Source organism: Bison bison, unplaced genomic scaffold (assembly GCF_000754665.1).
Source record: "Bison bison bison isolate TAMUID 2011002044 unplaced genomic scaffold, Bison_UMD1.0 scf7180017864471, whole genome shotgun sequence".
In the NCBI taxonomy this organism is placed as follows: Eukaryota; Metazoa; Chordata; class Mammalia; order Artiodactyla; family Bovidae; genus Bison; species Bison bison.
The window spans coordinates 3,867,442-3,889,604 of NW_011495032.1; the positions used below are offsets into that span (position 1 = coordinate 3,867,442).

Consider the following 22,163-nt stretch of genomic DNA (forward strand, 5'->3'; position numbering starts at 1 on the left):
GGCTCCTCCGTCCATGGGATTTTCCAGGCAAGAGTACTGGAGTGGGGTGCCATTACCTTCTCCAATAGAACATTTCTGCTGCTGCTGCTGCTAAGTTGCTTCAGTCGTGTCCGACTCTGGGCGACCCCATAGACGGAAGCACACCAGGCTCCCCTGTCCCTGGGATTCTCCAGGCAAGAACACTGGAGCGCGTTGCCATTTCCTTTTCCAATGCATGAAAGTGAAAAGTGAAAGGGAAATCGCTCAGTCGTGTCCTACTCTTAGCGACCCCGTGGACTGCAGCCCACCAGGCTCCTCCGCCCATGGGATTTTCCAGGCATTTCTAGTGCCCTCTAAATTCTCTTGTGCCCTTTTGCAGCCTACCACCAGCCTCAGGCTGAATCTGGATTATTTTCACCTGTTCTAGAATTTAGTATAAATGGAATCATAGAGTTCTTATTCGTTTGTGTCTGATTTCTATGTGACTGACCCATATGACCTTTAAAAATTCAGTCCTAAAAACAGTCTTGATTCTCTTGAGGATGAGGCTTTTAACCTCTTAATTTTGTTCTTTCTTCAACCCACCTCATATAAATTTATTTGAAATTATTTTGGTGACACTGGTTTTAAGGTTTTGATGTATGTTATCGTCCAGTTTTTAAAGTAAATGAAAACTTGAAAAATGGAAGACAGTTGATCCTTGAACAGCACAAGTGTGAAGGGTTATGTGTGGGGTTGTTTTTTTTTTAAATGTGTATCACACAGTCTGAGCTTGGTTGAATCTGCAGGTGCAGAACTGTGTATACAGAGGGCGAACTGTAAAGTTACAGGCGTATTTTCACTTATACAGAGGGTTGGTGCCTTTAAGCCTCAATGTTGTTCAAGGGTTGACTATAATTTTATACAAATTTAAAGCCTCATGTTATCTTTTAGATTTTTGTATGTTTTTTCTCTTTATATCTTGTTTTTAGATATACTTTCAGAATAATAAATTCTTAAAAGAGAAGTAAGGCAGATTGTCTTCGATTAAAATCATTATTCTATTAGTTTAGATCTCTCTTCATGGGCAATGTATATTGGATAAAGTGGAGCATTTCAGAATACTGTATTGATGCTGCACTTCTATAATGGATAGCTCTTTGGCTTTTTCTAGTGAGACCAATAGATTATACTACTATATGTAATAAAGTAATAGATGTAGAAGAAAGCCACATGGGTAGAAGAGAATTCATTATTTTATGAATGTCCGTTTGGTATCTCACACTTAATATATATCACTACCTTTCAATATAATGTAGATCTTCCTTGATTTATGTCCTACAGCTAGAGGGCCAAGGGTGAGGAGTTAGGTGTGAGATATTTTTAAAATGCTATTGTGAAACTTATTGGACATTTACATAATCCCATTGTGTGGATGGAAAGGCATTTTTGTGGTAAGGTTTAAGCATGGTTTATATACTGATGTCTCACTATTACAGTATTTACCTTAAAAGAGAACTTGTAAAGGTTATGATTCTTCATTTCCCCAGGGCTGCTGCTATTCTCTGAGAGAACAGTTGACAGTTCAAATAGACAAAGGAAAAAAGCATAAATTGTATTTTATTATTCTCTGTTGTATTCAGTATCTACCAGTCCTCATGTGTTTTCTTTTCTTTCATTTACATTCAGAAGAAAAAAGCTTTCCCAACAACTTTTTCTACTTCTTTATTTTCTCCTGTAGCAGAGCTGCTGTCCCTGTACAGTAGAAGCTTTTCAGGACTTAGAAGAGTGTGTCTTTCCAGAATAGACAAAGGAGCAGCGGGGGAGGAAAACCCTTGTTTTATTGAGTGTCTTAATGTTTTGGTCTGTCCCTTAATCACAGGGATCTGTAGGGCAACCTTGGGAATGAGATGTTTGCATTGTGCCTATTTTGAGGGGATGAAGAAACAGGAGAGGGTATCAGTGAGCTCAGGGTTCCAGAGCAGGGAGTGGTGTGGCCACATGACATCACATCATCACATGCTGGGGAAAGGCACAGAGGGAGCCACTCTTCCTCCCCTCTCTGGGTGCCTCTCTGAACTTTCCAGACTCAGTGCCTGGCCTGAAGGTACAGTGGCCTACAGTACACCGGCCTATGCTGCACCTTCTGGGAAAGGGCAGGAGAACCGGACTGAGGTTCCGTTGCGCCTCCCTTACTGGAGGGAGCAGGGAGTACATCTCTCCCTGTGATGTGGGCACTTTTGCCACAAACTCACATTTAGGAAGGAAAATTTCTAATGTTAATGCTACATTTCAGTCACCCTGTTCCTACTTTCCTACCTTTTCCCAACCACTAGCTTGTCCCAGTTGCCAGCTTAACCTCATATCATTTCATGTGGAGTATTTACATTTACACTTCTTGCTTAAGTGTTTCTTCTGAAAGTGGTACATTCCATGAGGTGCCCAGGCAAATGAAAGGAGAGATTCCAGTTAAGTCCACACTTGATGGTGTTGGTTAGGTCATGGTGTTTAGTAGGTAGGGACAAGGATATCAGGTGCGTGCAAGCTGCCATAGATGGAAAATAGATTCTTACGTAATTGCTGCCTCCCCCACACCCCAGCTCCAATTTTAGGGAAAGTGTTTAAAAAAGGTAAATGCTGTGAGAAACAGTGTGTACAGTTTATGTGTATATATGGTATGTATATGTTTTTGTGTATATATGTTGCTGTGCATTTTCAAAGTTCTCTTGGCTCTTATCATCTCAGATCAGAAAAACTGATAATTATCCTTTGATTTTTCTGTCCAATAAATATCTGTAGACTGAGCAGCTACCTTCTGGAGCATCTCCAAAATCACCACTTTGTACATGTAAACCCTGTTCTGAGAAATTCACTAGTGGTGCTTCGGGAGGGGCAGCTAGTAGAGAACCCTGGTAAACTCCTTTGGATCCCATTCTCCTTTTCCAGGTTCTCTGTTTTCAGTTTAGTAATGGGCAGTATTTCAAGTTGGTTAACTTTTTTAACTTGCACAGAGCGTTAGAATTGGAGTTAAGAACCTCTTGAATGTGGTTGAGAGCTACAAAGGAGTATTTCTGAAGAAAAAATAGGAAAAAAGATTATGTGGCTAAAATAACTGGAGAACTTGACTGACAAATCATTAGTAACTAGACTGTGTCTGTGCCTATGAAGTGAATATCTGATTTAAAAATGCAAAACAAACATCTTTTCTGTTGGCCCATGCAGTCAGTCACCCAGTTACTGGAGAGCCTTACAAGGCTCCTCCTTTCTCTCTCATGACCCACATTGGGTTTCCAAGTTTTCCATCTCTCCCTTGCCTCATCTCGGTCTAGGCCCTCAACCGCTCTGCTTGGAATTTTCAGTCATTTTGTTTTTCTGCCTTGGATTTTGTCTCCCTCGTCCCCCCAAGCCCCTCCTTTCCTGTCCTGTGTTAGCCCCTCACTACTGGAAGAACGTTTGTCCCTCTATCTGGCACAAGTGTGAGGGTGTTATTTTCCCAGTGACTGTGGGAAAAGTCTCTTTGTATGGCCTGTATGCTTTCCACAGGCTTTCTACCACCTGTGGCGCTAGTGGTAAAGAATCTGCCTACCAGTGCAGGGACATAAGAGACATGGGTTCCATTCCTGGATTGGGAAGATCCCCTAGAAGGGGGTATGGTAACCCACTCCAGTATTCTTGCCTGGAGAATCCCATGGACTGGCAGGCTACAGTCCATGAGTCGCAAAGAGTCAGACACGACTAATGTGACTTGGCACATGGCCCCTGCCAGCTTGTATCCTTCTCAGAGAATTTCTGGACTCTAAAACTCTTTCTGCCTAAAGTTACCAGTTTCCAGATGATACCAGGAATTTTCTGTTGTCTGTGCTTTTCCTCAGATGCTTCCCTTTGATTAGAAAGCCCTTTACAGACCATTCAGCCACTGAACACTCTGCCTTAAGGGTCACCTCTTCTGTGTTACTCTCCTAACAGGTTTACACCCTCCTCCCCTTGGCATACGGCAGGAAAGACGGGACCTTTGGGCCCTGTTAGTGCTGCCCCTCAGAGAAGGCAATGGCACCCCACTCCAGTACTCTTGCCTGGAAAATCCCATGAATGGAGGAGCCTGGTGGGCTGCAGTCCATGGAGTCGCTAAAAGTCAGACACGACTTCACTTTCACTTTCACTTTCATACATTGGAGAAGGAAATGGCAACCGACTCCAGTGTTCTTGCCTGGAGAATCCCAGGGACGGGGGAGCCTGGTGGGCTGCCATCTATGGGGTTGCACAGAGTTGGACTCGACTGAAGCGACTTAGCAGCAGCAGCAGCAGTGCTGCCCGTAAGACGTTACTTGATCAAATTGTTTCTGTGGTCACTTTGGGACTGAGTCACGTCTTACTCGTTTACCCTTTTTAAATCCCCAGCAAATATGAAGAACCAGACACATTGTGGGTTCTGCTTCATCTTGTTAGATGAACACATTGCTCAGCCTGTCATAGTTCTTCATGAAAGTATATCTCATTCCATGGTTGTGCTTGTTCAGCTCCCTTTCCTTGAAAAATGTTTAACTTAACTTTTTATTTTAGTGGAGTGCTGCATTAAACACATTACCATGAAAAATAATGACTTGATGTTTTACAAACTTCTCTTGTTTTTGGTCTTGGTAGCCTACAATTAGTTACTGGGAAATAACTGAAATATACCTCAAGAAATGTGATTTTTGCTGCAGAGAACCATCTGATTAAGCAGGACTGTGTTTGCATATGGTTTTACACAGGCATGATTTTTAGTCTCTCGTGTTAAAATAAGAAACTGGAGGAAGAGGACAAGAAGACCAGACAGATTTCTGCTGAGCTCTCAACAGTGCTGCCTTCCTGCACTGTAGATTTTGCTCTCAGACTCTGCCAAGCCTTTATTTAAAGGAAAGAAAAAAGACATTTAATGGGAAGTGACAAGCTCCCTCGAATTCTCCCTCTCAGTGAGCATCCAAGAACCATGCAGACTCGATGGATTTGATTTTTATTGGCAAATCCCAAGGTTGGCAGCGTGGCAGTTTAAATTTCTTTTTGTGTTTTTGCTTTCTCTCCTCAGTTGTCTCTCACTTGTGAGTCTGACATCACATGCATAAAAATATAGTCAATTTTACTTATTTATATCTTTGCCCACACATGTCAGTACTCTCTATGTGATAATTCTCTACCTATGGCATCAGCTGCTGAGGAAAATTGACTTGAAATGCCTGATCTTAGTTGATATCCTCAGCAACAGGCAAAGGAAGGGAAGAGGGAGCAAGAGCAAGGACCGACACATTGAGCTGCTAGTTTCATGACCCCTTGAGAACAAAAAAAGAGGTAATATTCATTCAGATATATTTCAGCTGTTAGGCATGCTTGTTGCCACTTTAACTTTGTAGAAATTTGGAAATGCTGTCAGTCTCACGGGATATTAGAGCAGAACCTTTTAAATAGGAATATAATTTGAAACTTTAAAATTTACTAGTAGTTGTTGGAACTCTGCATTGGGGAAATGTGTTGCTAATGTCTTGATGGTCTGTGAACCATTTATCCTCAGCAAAAGCCTAATCGGAAGAGCCCATTCAGTTTTGTGGATTAGAAAATGTATATTTCATTGCAACATCTCAAATCCAGATGGCATGGTGGCCATATGGCCTGTTTGCTATGCTGTTCCATTTGTCTGCTAGCTTGTGATTTTTTTATATTAGTTGATTTTATTTTTCTTTGAAGATAGAATGCATTGTTTGTGAGCTAGAGCTAACCAGTACCAGCCCAGGCAAGGGCTTCTAACCCTTTGGTTACTTAGGTTTGGGTACCATAATTTCATGATTCATTGTAGGAAATACTGGACATTTTAAGCATACTTTTCAACCAGTGTGACAGTTGTGTTTTTATTGCCAAATGGCAGCGTAAACATTCTGTTTTTAGGAAGATTATCAAACTAAAGCTGCCCAGATATTTCCTATTAAATTTAGTCTGTAGAAGTATATTTTATTCATAACTTGTTGAAAAATGTTTTGGTTCATGAAATACTCTTTTTTTTTTTTTTAATGAGTAATTTAGCATTTTAAATCCTCTCCTACCAAATGAGTAAAATGTTGAGGTTTAACAAGGATTTAAGTTAAAAATTGAATTACTCATAATTAATTGCACTGTTAGCTTTCAATATGTTCTTTGCAAAATGAAGAAATATTCTAAAATGATTTCTTCTGATCTTTTTAACAGTGAATTTCAGTTTTTACTGAAAACATGTGATTCCATATACCATGTTTTCTCCATTTTTCCTCTGCAGAATGAGTCTTATGATAGATTTCTGTTGCAAGTTTCCCTGCTTTGACAGGCTGATCTAGAGTCTCATTAGAGGGCCAGGTTGGAAGGGAGTGTCAGGACAAGACATTAGATGAGGGGACAGGATCCTCCATATAGCAGTATAGCCATATCCATCTAGTAGTATGTGTGTGATGAGCTTGTACGTGTTTACACTTCAAGCTTCTCTTTAGGTTTGTGTCATTTCATGGCATGTTGCATGGGTATATAGCTTAAAAAGAATATTACTTAACTGCTAACTGGTTTGATGGTTTCCAAGTCTCAGAGATATTAGTAGTAGAAACGTGGTGCGACTCATCTCTAGTCCAGTCTGTTGAATTCTGAATCATACAATGAAATACTGTTTTGCCTGTTGTAATTGAGACTGCTGTTGTAATCATTTACAGTACTGTCTTCAGTGGTGTTATCCTCACTTTTTTTTTTCTTTTGGGAGGTAAGTTTATAGTATCAATGATTAATGTTAAGTAAATTGAAAAGCTTTTCTAGAGAATCTTTCAAATGCTTATGATGGTTGTTGTGACCCTTAGCTTAACCATTGGAAATGACTTAATTTTTTGCTTTTCTCCCCCACAGCTGTGATTGGGTTATTATACCCCTGCATTGACAGGCATCTAGGAGAACCACATAAGTTTAAAAGAGAATGGTCCAGTGTGATGCGGTGTGTAGCCGTCTTTGTTGGTATAAATCACGCCAGCGCTGTATCCTTTCTGCTGTGATGAGATGCGTAATAACAAGGCAGCTTCCGAGAAACCAAAGGTTAAGCAGACCCTTGCAACCTCACTGTTGTCGAATTGTGATACACCCACTTAGTCATAAAAAGAATACGCAAGTACAGTGTGGGGTCCAGCCTTTCACTTCAATCACTCAGAAACTTTGTACGTTAAAAAAAAATTTCCCTATTTTTCTTTAAATTAGGTTACTTCATTATTTCCATCTAGTTTTGCTAACTCTAACATTGAAACAGGTACATTTTCAAAGGAATTTCTTTTCTTTCTTTATTTGAGATTTGCTGGTAAGGACATGTGGTGACTTCAGGTACTAGTTTTTTTTTTTTGTTTTTGTTTTTTTTAATTTGAAATATATATATATGTATATGTATATATAGTTTCTTTTTTTTAAAGACTGTCATTTGTTGGTGTTAATCAACACCCACAAACCACATAAATGTTCTTAAAAAGGGCAGAAGTAGAAGTAGCCAATATAGACCTGTGTTGAAAAAGAAATTCTTTTTCCTAAGTTATATATTCTTAAAGTTTAATCATTTTAAGGATTCTGACATTTTAATTTACTGATTCATGAGTGTTTTCATAATGTTCTGGCTTGAAGGATAAAGTAACCTCTATTTCCCATCTCTCCTCTGCCTTCTACCCTCTCCCCAGAAAAAGATGTGCCCCCAAGAACAAAAGCTTTTGCCCTCAAAAGGTTTTGATCCTGTCATCCTCTCTGCCTCCTACCTGAACCCCTGTCCCTGATTTCCCTCTGTAGAAGAGGATCTGGGAAATGCTAGTTCAGTCTTCCCTTTTCTAGAAGATATGGCTTAGAAGGTGGAAGTAAAGAGACCTATGACTCAGACTGTGAGGCTTCCTCTTGAAACTCTGTGCTGGGCTCAGTTAGCTGAAGAGAGGATGTGTCATGGGGCAAGGAGATTCCAGTGTCTCTTAACAGAAAGTGTGAAGGTGATTGGGAGAAGCTAGAGAAGAGGAACCAAGGAAAGAAGCCGAGTCCTAGATTCTGAAAACACATCTTATCTTTCTGTTCCCAGTTGTGCTGGTTCTTGGAGAGCTGTGAAGCCACTGGAAAATGCCTCAGTGGCACTTATTTTTGGTTTTTCCCTTTCTTTTTGTCTTAAAAGAGTTTCTCAACATGTTTAGTTTTGTGAAATCTTTGAGAATTAGGATTTTATAACAAACAAATCTAGTGGTTAGGAGGGCTTTAGAAAGACAGACTCATGAATATTATATCGGGAGGAAAACTTAGAAATCTCTAGTTCCATGTTTTGTTTATTCAGATAAGAGAAGGGAAAGCTCTAGAGATTCGGTACTTGGCTAAGTAATTCATACTGCAAGGCTGTGCCAGAGCCGAGTCCAGACCCTAGAGATCCTGGTGCGTCTAGGAACTTTGCTTTTCTGACCCAGGAGCCCTACAAGTGTGTAAATTCATCTCTGTCTGCTGGATTAGACCTTTCTATTGTAGACAGTTCGGTTCTTTTTAAGTTGAGAAATTTAAATAACCTTTTCTGGAATTTAAAAGATTTACATGTCTATTTTAAATTCTTTGCTTTGGTGGTTCTTTTCTTCCTCGCTAAATGAAATCCTTAAATATAACCATCTCACCTGTTCTGTTCATCCTTTAAGCAAAATCCAAAATGTTTACAAATTTTATAACACAGACTTAATATTAGGTTGCTTAGACTTTAGAAAGTCACATTATAATATTTTTGATTCATGTTTTTACCTGTTCCCTGGAAGTCTCCTTATTTTGCTTTGCCTCTTGTAACAAAGTTAATTTAGTTAGCAAAGATAGAACCAGTTAATGTTGAACTCCACTCATTACAAGAGTGTTTATTACATAGAGAAATCAGAGAACTCAAGCATTTTTTTGGAGTTGGAGGTTTAAAAGCCTCTAAAGAATAAAAGCTTTTTCAGAAAGCATACCCATAGACTATAGGTTTCTTTATAAATCAAGCCTAAACAAGGACTGATTTTGAGTGGTCCTTGACTGCTGAGACATAAGAAGGCTGGGTGTTCAGGGTACCCGCTGGTTGGGTGGGAGAGGGGGGATGGTGGTATACAGCGTGGTGTTAAAGGAAGTGGAAAATGGTTTTATATGCATTTTTGGAGCTTGTTCTCTCTTTTCTGTAGTTGCAGCATGGCCAGTTAGTTTGGCAAGATATGTAGTCTCCTCTGGGGAGCTGAATATAGAGCCAAGATGTGGCCTTTGGGATATAGATAATGCCCTTTTAATGATATTTGAAATTAATTCCTTTAGTGTAATCCTCTGGCAAAGAAATTAGAAAATTGAATTTATAAAGCTTCATTTTGCCCAGAGATTTTGGAGTAGAAAAGGGCTGTATATTTGTGAATAGATGCTTAAGTAGGTGACGGAAATAAAATATCATTTGTCCTATACCAGAAAGTCTCAGGAACCAAAATAGCTTGGCAGGTTGGAAGATAATGTTCACTTCAAGGCTTTCTCCTCAACAAATTAAAACTAGAACAGTTGACATAATAGAAAGGGATAGTGTGTCCTTGGTACTCTTGTTTCTGAACTGCATTATTATAAAATGTGTCTGTCAGTAAATCATATAGAGACTGTGGTACCCTGTTAAATAGCTGTCAGCTCTTCTATTTTCAAGTTCCTGTATGATTCTCAAACAATTCTAAACCTGTTTGAGAAGTAATAGTGGTTTCCATTTTAGCAAAAGTGTGTGCCTTTAGCAATATTTGTATTTTGAAGCTTCCAGTTACATTTTTTGCAAAGAAAGCATTTCTTAAATAATGGGTCTGATCTGATAATTGGAAATGTATATACTGTGCTATTTTTTGGAGAGATTGCATGTCACATCAGTAAGATCTATTAGTGAAGTATCATGCCATCATAGTTTTAATCCTCTCTAGTCTTGTACATTGTATTAAAAAGTTGAATGCACTCTAGTCTTAACATTAACATCTCTTATTTTAGAAAAATGAACAGATGATATTATTTGGTTACAAATTTTAAGATGACTCTTTAACACTGATCTCAGAAAGTGGATTTTGATAACAACATACAGTTGTCTCTCACACTGGCTGCACTATCCATTGGATTGTGGTGGACTTTTGATAGATCTAGAAGTGGTTTTGGCCTTGGAGTAGGAATTGCTTTCTTGGCAACTGTGGTCACTCAGCTGCTAGTCTATAATGGTGTTTATCAGTAAGTATCCTTTTTGGTGCTTTTATCCTAAAATAATGAAAAGTGAATTCAGAATTGAGATTTTAAAATTGCATTAGCCACTTTAATTTTCAGAGTAACTTATTTCCATTGTAATTATCTTAGTACTGTCATTGTACTTACTTCCTTTGTGACTTGTTAAAAATTTTTCTGTTATTCTAGATATACATCTCCAGATTTTCTCTATGTTCGTTCTTGGTTACCATGTATATTTTTTGCTGGAGGCATAACAATGGGAAACATTGGTCGACAACTGGCAATGGTAAGCTCATGCTTATTTAGTCACCTTTCTGTTTTTGAGATGTAAGATAAATTTTCTCCAAAGGGCAGTGGAATAAATCACTTGGAAGAATTTAATCACAAGTGTATTAAAAAATACAAAGAACCTCTGGATAGAAAATCTAAAATATGTTACTGATAGGTGAGATGATTTATCCTCCAATTTTTACTAATTATTTTACTCCTCTATACAGTTCTACTCCATAAAAAAGGAACAGTTTTGAAAGTGAGAAGAGGCACTATTTATAATAATGTTGCTACCATAGATATAAATTAGGACTATTTCAGCAAATCAAGATGTTTGATCACTTTAATTAAGAAGGAAAAGGACACTGTTGATAAGCCCAGCCATAGATGTCAAGTCAAAAGGAGTAGCATTCAGATGCCACAGCACTTTCATGAATAAGTGCTGTCACTTTTACCATTTTAGCCACCTGAGAGAATTGAGTGGTTTACAATGCTAGATTTGGTAACCTAACCTCCCAGTTATCCTAAATCCATTGGTTTACTTTATTTTGAATTATGGGTATACATTTGTATAGCTGAAGGAATGATGCTAAAGCTGAAACTCCAGTACTTTGGCCACCTCATGCAAAGAGTTGACTCATTGGAAAAGACTCTGATGCTGGGAGGGATTGGGGGCAAGAGGAGAAGGGGACGACAGAGGATGAGATGGTTGGATGGCATCACCGACTTGATGGACATGAGTTTGAGTGAACTCCGGGAGTTGGTGATGGACAGGGAGGCCTGGCGTGCTGCGATTCATGGGGTTGCAAAGAGTCGGACACGACTGAGCGACTGATCTGATCTGATCTGATCTGATTTCTAAACTATTGTTTTGATTTGAAGCTTTTGCTAATATAGTAGATTTTTTCTTTTCAATTTTAAAGTTATTTGAAAAAATATCTGAATTTATGGTATCAGTCCTGTCCTTAAGTGCGTGATGTTTCCTTTGCTTGTATGCCTTAGTGAGTCCACAAAGAAGTATATTTTGCCTCCTTTTATATTATCTAAATTATATACTGTTGTCATTTGCTTGTAATGCAGAAATCTCATTTTTTCCTGCTTTTGGCTCTGCCTCTAGAATGTGGCATTTCTTTTTTCCTATCATAATGGTCATTTAATCCTAATAGTTGTGCAACTCTCGGATTCTTTGGGGAATACAGTGGGCATATGCTAATAAACTATTACATTTAGACCTTTTTAGTTTATATGGAAATTGCTATTCAAAATCAACTTACTCTGTTAACCTTTAACCTTTTAATTTTTACAGTATGAATGTAAAGTTATTGCAGAAAAATCTCATCAAGAATGAAGAAGGCAGAAATATATCTTTTGTACAGAAAAGCAAGATGAAAAAGGCATGCAAATGATAGATAGACCAACAAAACTTCGGACTATAAAATTGCCAGGATGCAGTTTTTCCGTTGATTGGTGTGTGTGTATATATACACACACACATACACACATACATACACATATATATATACACACATACATATGTTACTGCAATCTGTGATTGCTTCATCTGTAAATCAAGTACAAGCCTTTATGTATTTGACTTAAATAACTGTAAAATATATATATGCTATATTAAAAAACATGTTAATAGATGACATTTTTAAATTAATTTTTTAGGTATACCGTATATCATATCACAGTGTTGATGTGCCAAAATAATTCTGTTACCGTCATGCAGACTATAAGAGTGCTTTGAACAATTTATAAAGTTGATGAAATAAAATGTGAGGAAAGCCAAAAAAAAAAAAAAGCAAATGGAAAGCTGGTATATTCTCTTTCACTTACTGTTGTGCCTTTTTATTTTTCTAATTACAGCAGTGTGAGTTATGGGTGCCCTAATGTGTGGTTAGTTTCTATTTTAATGTCGTCTCGAGGGTGTTTAAATATATGATGAAAAAGAACTTCCACGGGATATTTGCAAACCTGAATTACTAAAGAGAGTTCAGAGTAATTTTTTGTTTTGACCAATTTTACTGGAGGTGAAAAGTGACAAGCAGGAGAGTTTATCAGCATTAAATTGTTTTGAGTCTAAATCTAGAAATTAAAAGTAGGGACCACTGAATAATTTAACTGGAATAAATATGCTTTAGAAATACAAAAAGACCTTCTGCAGTGCCACAGTGTTAAGTAATATTAACTGTCAATTACAATGTAGTATTCTACTACTTTTGTACATGGAATGTATAAGAAATCCCAAACAGGTCCAAGTGAAGTTTCTAATCCTCTTGGGTTCTATAATCTATTGGATTCTATAAAGTAAACCATTTGAGCTGGGCTGCATCATATGATTTATTGTCAGTGGATTGCCATCTGGGGAGTGGATGGGCACATGGTGTCCTATGTATTCATGTGCTCATTACTGAACAGTTCAGGAATGTATTATTTAAGACTGAATTGGGATGGCATACTGTGCACATTAAAGATCCCAATAATAGTTTCATGCATATCTTTCCAACAGCTGGAGCCTTTGAAGTATGATTTAAACATACTCTTAGTTAACTTTTTTCTCCAATTTTTATATTTTTTGAAATAGATGGCATTTATCTGATCCACAAAGGCAAAATCTTCTGCTTACTCTGGAAGCGTGTGTGTTTTTGTTTGTATGTGGCTGTATAGGTTGGATTGAATGAGGGAGAGAATGTATATGTGTGTGTGTGTGTGTGTGTGCATGTGCTGCTCTTGTAATGTCAACTAGATATTTTTTCATTTTTTATTTTAAAACCATCGCTATCAGACTGAGATCTTATATGCCAAACTTTAATCTGCTCTTATGTTTTAAGGCTGAAAGTATGAAAATCCTGATTTCATATTGAATATATGTACACAATCTTAACAGTAGTGGTGGTAAACATGCTACTATAATTTATTATTCTATCTTCCAGATAATGTTATTCATTTAGAACAAATAAGGTATATTTTTAGAATCAACTTTGTAAGCACTATAAATCTTTAATAAGTTATAAGGCCTATGATGTGTTTACTTTGGAAATTGCTGTTTAAAGCAAGATGTATTAAATACATAATTATCATCTTGGTTAAGAGTCTTTTTTTCTTCTTTGTGGTTAATCTTAGAATTTTACTACTGAGGATTAATTTAATAAAATTTAACATGTATGGTTGAATTTATTAAGAAAAGTGAAGGAAACTAGTATTAGTATTACAGGAACTGAATGATTATTACTTTAAGTTCTTGAATTATTTTCCTATCACCTAGAAAACAAGAAAAGGTGTTTCTGACAAAAATAATATTGTTTTGATATTTTGATAAATATATTTTTTTCTTGGCAACGGAAGAAGATGGTAAATGTATTTTAATACGAATGTATAGGCAGTGCTTCCTGGCATTTATTATTTAAAGTGTCAAATGTTGACTAGTTGAAAACTGAAACTTAAAATTCTATGAAAGCGCAAGCAAATAGTTAAAATTAACTAGCAAGAACCCTGGTCATACTGTTATAATCTTTATTTGTTTGCACTGAACTACTTTACCCTCATTGAGGTCATTGAGTCCTCTCTGTGGTGCATCTGTTTCACACATCTAGGGGAAATCCAGATTGGGTCAACATCATTAAATACTTCTCTAGTCTTTTGGCTCATGGATAATGACATAATGTTCTTTGTAAGGTAATTCTGCAAGTGATGGTCCATGAATAGTAGAGTCTTAGCTTTGTGTGTATGAAAAAGTCATTCTTGAAGAGCAGTTTAGCAGGCCATAGAATCTAGGTTCAGTCTCCCCCCAGTCCCACCATTTTGAAGACTTTTTTTAACTTGTCTTCCATCATCTAATGTTGCAGATGACAAGTCTCCTATTAGTGTAATTTTCTTCCCTTTGTAGGTAATCTGTCTTGTCTTTCCAAGAGCTTTTTCATGAATTTCCCTTTATCCTTGAGGTTATTTGGTACTTCCCTAGTAGCTCAGATGGTAAAAATAAATGCAGCTGTAGGAGTGGATGAGATCACCTAGGGAGCATGTTACAGTGAAAAGAAGGAGATCTGAGGCATACTGGCCTGTGGGCAGAAAGCTGGTGAAGGAGATGAAAGGGTTGTGGTCAGAAGTGGGAAGGAAAACAGAAGAGTGATCTGGAAGCCAAAATAGGAGGGAATTTCAGGCATGGTAACTGGTAGGATGAAGTGCAATTGAAAGGAATAATTGACTTCGTAAGAACAGGAAGTAATACCTTATTGTTCTATGTTGACAAATAGTTTTTTTCTAACCTATTTTACCTTAACATTTAGAGTGTATCATTGTATACTAATAACTCACAAAATATATTTGAGAAAAGCCTGATCATATGGTGTTTCCCTGGTGGCTCAGACAGTAAGGAGTCTGCCTGCAATGCAGGAGACTCGGGTTTGATCCCTGGGTTGGGAAGATCCCCTGCAGAAGAAAATGGCTACCCACTCCAGTATTCTTGCCTGGAGAATTCTATGGCCAGACGAACCTGGCAGGCTACAGTCCATGGGGTCTCAAAGAGTTGGACGTGACTGAGTGACTAACACTGATGATGTACTGTCATTTGTTGAGTGAGGGTAGCTGCGGCAACTAGAGAACTTTGAAAGAATGGTGGAGATTTGGGATGTAACTATGAAGAATGAGCTTAGGACCTGACATGAAGCAAAGAAAGACTTTTCAGATAGTTCTGAGGCCATCAAGGACCCAGGTAAGGCTAGAGATCAGATGTTTGCAGCAGAGCCAATTGACATGATTATATCATGTCCAAATGGGCTAGTAGCCCAGGGGTTAGGCCATTTGTGATGGAGTATATTGAGTCTAGTGGAGAGTTTGTTGGTAGACATGGCACAAAGTTTTGTGGAAGATTAATGGAGGTTCCTAATGCAACATTAAGAGATTTATTGTGGGATCCAGATGAACTGAGGAAGGAAGTTGGATCAGCAGTGCTAACTTGGCAGCATGGGACAACAGTGATGGTGAAAGGACAGCAAGTCTGAGGAGGCCAAAGACCCTGTTTGATGGGAAGGGTGATTGGCTTGGGGTTTTGCAGTCAGAGGAATTTAGTGGCTCATTTCAAGATCTCGAGGTCCAAGATGTGATCTGAACAACTGTATTTCCATAGTTCACAGAAGTGGGTGGAGGTCCAGGGCCTGGGTGACCAGCTGTTGGTAGCAGTATGGATGCTACTGAAACGATTGATCCCAGAGGCTGGGTGGAAAGGAAGGTCTTGTCTGTAGTCCTAATGCCCATTTGAGTGAAACAGCTTATCCAAATGCTTGATTGTATTGGAATTCTAATTAGAGTCCCTTCCTCTCTTTATGTGCTTATTTTTAGTTGTTTCAACATCCTAGGTGACCCAAAAGCTCATGCTGTTTAGGAGTAAATCCTACTGATCCTGTTCAATCAGAGATCATCTCTTTAATTCTGTATAATTTTTTTTCTCTCTTTGTTGTTACTATTCCTTTGTTCACCTTCTCTGGTCTTCTGAAATTCTTCTGTTTGGGAGATCTTTGATATGTTCCTGTTTTCTATATACCCCTTAGCTTTTCTCTGTTGCGGTTACATTCTGGAAGAATTACTTAACTGGAACTTCCAGCTCAGTGAATTGCTCTTCAACTGTGCCCATTCAGTGTTCAACCTGTCCATTGAATTTTTAATTTCAGTGATAACAATTGAAATTTCCAAGATCTCTGTTTTTGGGCGGTGTATGTATGTGGTCATTCTTGCATTTGCTGAGGATATTAATTAATCTAAAGTTCTAAACTCTTCCAAAGAGCAGGGAAGGGCAGGATGAGCCTGTGCTCAGTCTGTCTGTGGGTGTGAGCGCTCCCCGGTCTACCTTAGGCCCCCTCCCAGGCCTCTCTGAACTTAGTGCTCACACAGCTTGCATCTGGGAACAAATACTGTGTCTGTCTGGTCCAAGATGGCCAGTAGAAGTGTGAAGGGGTTGGCCACATGGCTACTTCTGTAGGAAGACTCCTAGCCCACAAGGTCTGTTGCCCTTGGTATTTTGGGCTCCATGCATTAGCCATCTCTGGTTTCATTTTTAGCACATCCTTTCCTTGAGTGAACTGTGATTTTTCTCTGTCTGTCTGCACTCAGTTGTTTTCTTGCTTTCATGGATTCCTTGTAGTGGCTAGTCCATGGAGAATACTTCTCCTTACCTGGCAGTATAGTGGATTCCTTTTCCTTTTGAAAATCTTTTGTTGTTTCTGTGGGTTTGGGGTAGGTGGGAGAAGCTACAACTTGACCAGTCTGCCGCCCTGATTCAATCTTCATCACCATTTTTTTATACCATAAAAATCTTACCATCTGCCTGATCATTTGTCTTTACATTTCAAAAACTCAGTTTAGTTGGGAACTGAGATAAATGGATTAAGTCAGTGGTTTCTTACTTGGTCTCAATAAAAACTGGAGTATGGAAGTTTTGTTTTCTCCCCCTTGAAATACATTTATTGAGTTCACTAAGATCATCATGGCAGGAAGGGTAAGTATCCTGATATCACTTTCTTTATGCCTCCCTTCTTTTTATCACTGATGAAATCTGTGAAACCTGTCATCTTTCTTTGTGATTTACAAGACAGACTTTTCCAGGGTATGTCAACTGTTCTGAAGACAATGTTGTTAAGGATCAGCTTTGGCAGATCAGATAGATAATGATGTGCCAGTGAAAGACTGGGCTATTGATGAGCCTCGTGTTGAAACTGATTGCCATATATGGGCAATTTTTCCCTTTCACTGTTGCCCTGGTTGTGCTGTTTATGAGGATGTTCATGAACAAGGGACAGTTTTGATTTTAAATAAAAATTCTATGCCAGCACAAGAGTGTTCTATTCTGCTTTGCCATGGTAGGATTTTTAACTGCCAGTTGTTCTGTGGCTTCCCCCAAAGGTGGACTTTAAAAGTAATGAGTGCATAGAAAACATTTCCATTTAAAATAGTCCTTTTATTACTGTTCTGAAATTAATAAATTCATTTAGTATTACTGTGTTTCCATGAGTTTGTTCCATTTGCAGGATTTTGTCTCTCTTTGAAACACGTTTTGAGTAACTTATACAGAATGTGATCATGGACCAATTCATTGTGATGAGCAACTGAGCAGAATCTAAGTGTTGAATCTGTTTGTTTTAGAAGAAAAGTTTCTAAAATGTATTCCCTGGAAATTTCTGCCATTGAATGAAACTCATTTCTATTCCCTGTGTAGTCATCACATGTCACTCCTAGATCTTCTGGAAATGTCTGCTCAACCAAGTTATGACAGCGGCAGTTCTGTTTTTAAACAGTTCCTTCTGCTTTGACAAAACCTTGAGATTTTGCAGCAGGACATTACAGGAAGACAGACTGCTGCCCCATCATCTTAGGATCAACTGGAAGCAGCTGCTGTGCTCAGTCTCCACACACTGGGCTTGGGAAGGCTGCAGACTGATAAATTGAGCATGAAGGTTAAAGATATTTGTAAAGACAAATCTTTGTGGAATTTTCTATGCCTCACATCTGTCCAGAAGGGAAAAGCAGGTCAGGATATGTTAAAGTGAGTCTTTCCAGAATATATGTAAAATTCATAATAAAGTTGAGTCAAATTCAACTTTCTGCCCCCCTCCCACCCCCCCCCCCGAAAAAATAAATTAGTGATCCTTAAGTGTTTGTTAGGATGAGTTCTGTTCCTGTGGCCCTGGCTAACCACAGAGAGGCTGGAATGTGTGATCCTTCCCTTGACAGACAGGAGGACCAAATACTGGTGATCACTGGCAATGCCTACAACAGCTGTTTTAAAGTGTTTTGTAGCAATTTCTTCCCACTAGAATATTTTTCTCCATAAATGATTCATAGTGAACACAAATACAAGACAATGAAAAATTTTGGAGTGTTAAAATTTTGCGGGAGGAGAAGGGAATGTCAGAGGATGAGATGTTTGGATGGCATCACTGACTTGATGGACATGAGTCTGAGTAAGCTCTGGGAGTTGATGATGTACAGGGAAGCCTGGTGTGCTGAAGTCCATGGGGTTGCAAAGAGTCGGACAGGACTGAGTGACTGAACTGACTGAAAATTACAGTCTTTAAAAAATACATAAAATATAAACTTTGTATCCATGTCCCAGAACAGAGGGGAAGAAGGAGGAATTCTACTTTTGTCTTTTCCTATCATCTGAAAGTGAGAGGGTGTGGGAAATTATTCGTTTCCTTAGTGCTTCCTACAAATGTTGCTGCCACCCCTGGCAGACACTCATCAGCTTTTTTACACTCATCAGCAGTTTTACAGCTGCCAACTTCCATGATTTTCTGAATGGCAGAGCAGGATTTCAAAGTTGAGTCTAACTTTGCTCCAACAGCCAAGGATTCTCACCACCACATGGTACTGTCCCTACAAGTCCCTGCAAGCTGTTTTGCCTGTGCATTTCCAGCAGAATCCCAAGACTATTGCTAAGTGTCTTGGCACCAAGGCACCTCTGACATGAATACACCTTGAGTTCGCAGATGTGCATTTAACATGTTTACTTCCCTCTGGGATCCGGGTTCTCTAGTCAACAAAAGTGTTCTTAGAGAGTCTGATGACTTCAGCCATGGGGGAATGCCTGAACTTGGACCTGAAGCCTCTCTAGATAGCAGACTTTCTACTCTAGCCTCTATGGGCACAGTCCCATATGGAAATCTGACAGCATAGAAAGGATGTGTTAACAGGTTTTGACTTCTGACCTTTAAGTTCAGTCTGAGAGAAGTCTGTGTGAGTTATTGTGCTTGCTGGTCTAGTTTTTGATGTGCTTGTAATATAAATACTGGCCTGGTGGGATCCATCCATGCACACGGTTTGTATAGATGGTAAGTTCTGTTAGAGTAAGAACAGGATGTTTATAAGGTAGCCAGGAAAGGCATCTGGAAGGCAAGGGCACAGGTACTGATGAGTCAGATAAGCTTGAGGAGGGGAGGACAGTTCTCTTGGGCATGAGATGAACAGGAAAACCACATGGACAAACAGGTGGATGTACTCTGAAGACTCCAAAGGTGGGTCTGGACGTAGTGAAGATTGCAGGTAGAGGAAGTGGTGAGAGGTAGGACCTAAAACAGGGCTTCACTTCAGTCTGGGGTTTTAAAAATATATTTATTTGTTTTTACCTATTTTTGGCCGCATTGATCTTTGTTGCTGTGCAGGCTTCTCTAGTTGTGGCAGACAGGGGCTACTCTCTAGTGTGCGTGGGCTTTCACTGCTGTGGCTTCTCCTGTTGTGGAGCACAGACTAGGATGGGCGGGCTTCAGTAGTTGTGGCTCCTGAGCTCTAGCATATAGGCTCAGTAGTTGTGGCCACTGGGCTTATTTGTTCCCAGGCATGTAGTATCTTCATGGACTGGGGTCGAACCTGTGTCCCCTGCATTGGCAGACAGATTCTTAGCCCCTGGACCACCAAAGAAGTCCCTCACTTTGATATTTAAATGGCTCCCAAAAAGCTTATAGGCAGGGTGTGTTCTGCTTAGGGGGGACCCCCACCTGCCTGTGGGGCTACTTGTGGGAGTCCTGCAAGTTGGGGCTGCCCCGTCTAGCACAACTCACAGAATTCCCATTAGCATCAGACTTTTACTGAAAAAGAACATCCCGTGGCTAATGAAGGTGTGATCTTGAGGTTGAGCAGAATCAGGAAAGAGCCTTGGAAATTAGTCAAACTCAAGCTTGAACACCTGAGGAGTTATTTACCAACTGGAACCCCAGGCAAGGGGCTTCGCAGGTGGCTCAGCAGTAAAGAATCCACCTGCCAGTGCAGGAGATGCAGGTTTGAGCCCTGGGTGGGGGAGAACCCCTGAAGGAAATGGCAACCCACTCCAGTGTTCTTACCTGGAGAATCCCATGGACAGAGGAGCCTGGTGGGCTATAGTCTATGGGGTCACAAAAGAGTTGGATGTGACTTAGTGACTAAACAGCAACAACCCTGGACAAGTCCCCCAAGCTCTTGAAATTTCAGTTTTTCCATCTCTGAAATGAAGATACACTACCACCTTCCTTAGAGGTCTTTTAACATTAAACACAGTAATATGTAAACAGGTGCCCAGTGAAATATTAGTTCTCTTTTCCCTCCTGTTTGTTCACTTCAGAGTACAGGTTCTGCACCAGCATGTGGACATCCCCTCTATATCAGGAAAACTCCCTTCATGTTTCCATTGAAATGGAAGGAAGCAGGATGCAGGAATCCATGACACCGATAACTACCGTCCACAGCTTCCCTCACCAGGTTAGTCAACAGTGAGCTGGTCCCTAGGGAAGCAGGAGAGAATGCTTGCTGGTCATTGTCATTCTGAGAAATTGTTTGGCAGGAGGCTTGGCCAGGTTGGGCTGTGGTGTCATCCAGGGAGGGAACCTCAGGTGAGGTGCCACAGGACGGCATGAGGACACCAGAGGGAAGGAAGGATGTGGGAAGCAGGAGATGGGTTTTGTCAGCATCTTATTCTTGCCTGGGGATGATGGCTCTGTCCTCATACTTTATAGTGTCACAACCATGAGAGCGCACTTTCCCGAAGAAGGAGTACGTTTTAATTAGCCGCATGACACCTGATCTCTAACCTATCAGTCCATTTCTCCAGGCCTCATCTTTTCAGATTATTTTTGCCTGTGTCCGCCACTTGCCTGTGCCTTTCATGTGTATCAAGGAAATCACCAAACAGCCTGGGAATCCTATTACCAGACCTCAGGATATTAATTGTCGAGTTCTCCCCAACGGTTACACAAGTGCTGAAGAAGTGGTTCTCTTTCAATAGTGTCTTGTCAAAATGCCAGGTACAGTTTGTTTTTGACATTTGCTGCTACTGTTAAATAATAGTCTTGCTTCTGTCATAGCTAATGTTGACTTGAAGGCATTTGGAGGGCATTTCTCAACTCCAGCCTTAACAGTGAGACCTGGGTCTTGACAGATATTTTTTCTTGCTTGCCCAAGGCAACTGAATGTAAGGTTTGCAACCTTTGCTTTTCTAACCTCAAGAAAATTTCAAATGGGCATACATCATTTAAAACTTCAGATCTTATTGTGCATGTGTGCTTGTACTCATAGCCATGAACACCTACACACATGTACAAGTTGAAGTTCTTGAAGTTTTGCCATCCTGAGAATGACATTTACATCAATTAAATAGTATCCTGTTTTAAGATCCCTTAAATCCTGGCTGTTCTACCTTAGTAAACCTTTATTTGTTAGAATGTCATACTTCATTACAGAGCTCTTTAAAATCGCTAAACGGTTTTATTGTTTCTGTATTTGCAATGGAGCAAACCTTGAGCACTGCCCAGCAAGCGCTGTGTGCCATCTGTCAGAGGATCAGGGCTCTCCACACACAGAACTTTCTTCTGTTTGAAATTTATGTGACTTTCCCCCACTTTTGTGTGGAGGCATCTTTTGAATTTTTCCTTCAGTGTCTTATAGACCAATGTGTAGAGATCTCCTAATGGGTTCATCATTCCTGATATGCTCACCATTTATGAGGGAAAAGGGGAAAGTAAGAAAAAAATTGGGCAGCGCAAGCGAGAACTGTGGAAGAATTCTGTGGAATTGTGCAAGAGCTGGCATCGTTTGTATGTGAAGGGGCCAAGAACCGCACAGTTGGTTTCAAAATAAATACCAAAGGAGTGGTTAATAGACAAATCTGTTTTGCAGTTTCAGAAAAATAGAAGCACAGCAGTCATTAGGGCATCTTGGGTTTGGAGTTTTGCATGGGGAGCCATAGATTGTAA

General features: G+C 39.5%; 1 protein-coding gene across 1 annotated transcript in view; it reads left to right on the forward strand.

Annotated features, from left to right (window-relative positions):
• Positions 1-13,532, forward strand: part of INSIG2 (insulin induced gene 2) — a 22,341-nt gene extending 8,809 nt beyond the window's left edge. Inside the window, exons 3-6 of the mRNA XM_010860779.1 lie at positions 6,847-6,971; positions 10,019-10,185; positions 10,366-10,465; positions 11,756-13,532. Coding sequence (XP_010859081.1) covers positions 6,847-6,971; positions 10,019-10,185; positions 10,366-10,465; positions 11,756-11,797 — 434 coding nt within the window. The 3' untranslated portion in view covers positions 11,798-13,532. The remainder of the gene's footprint in view (positions 1-6,846; positions 6,972-10,018; positions 10,186-10,365; positions 10,466-11,755) is intronic.
• The last annotated feature ends 8,631 nt before the right edge of the window (positions 13,533-22,163 follow it).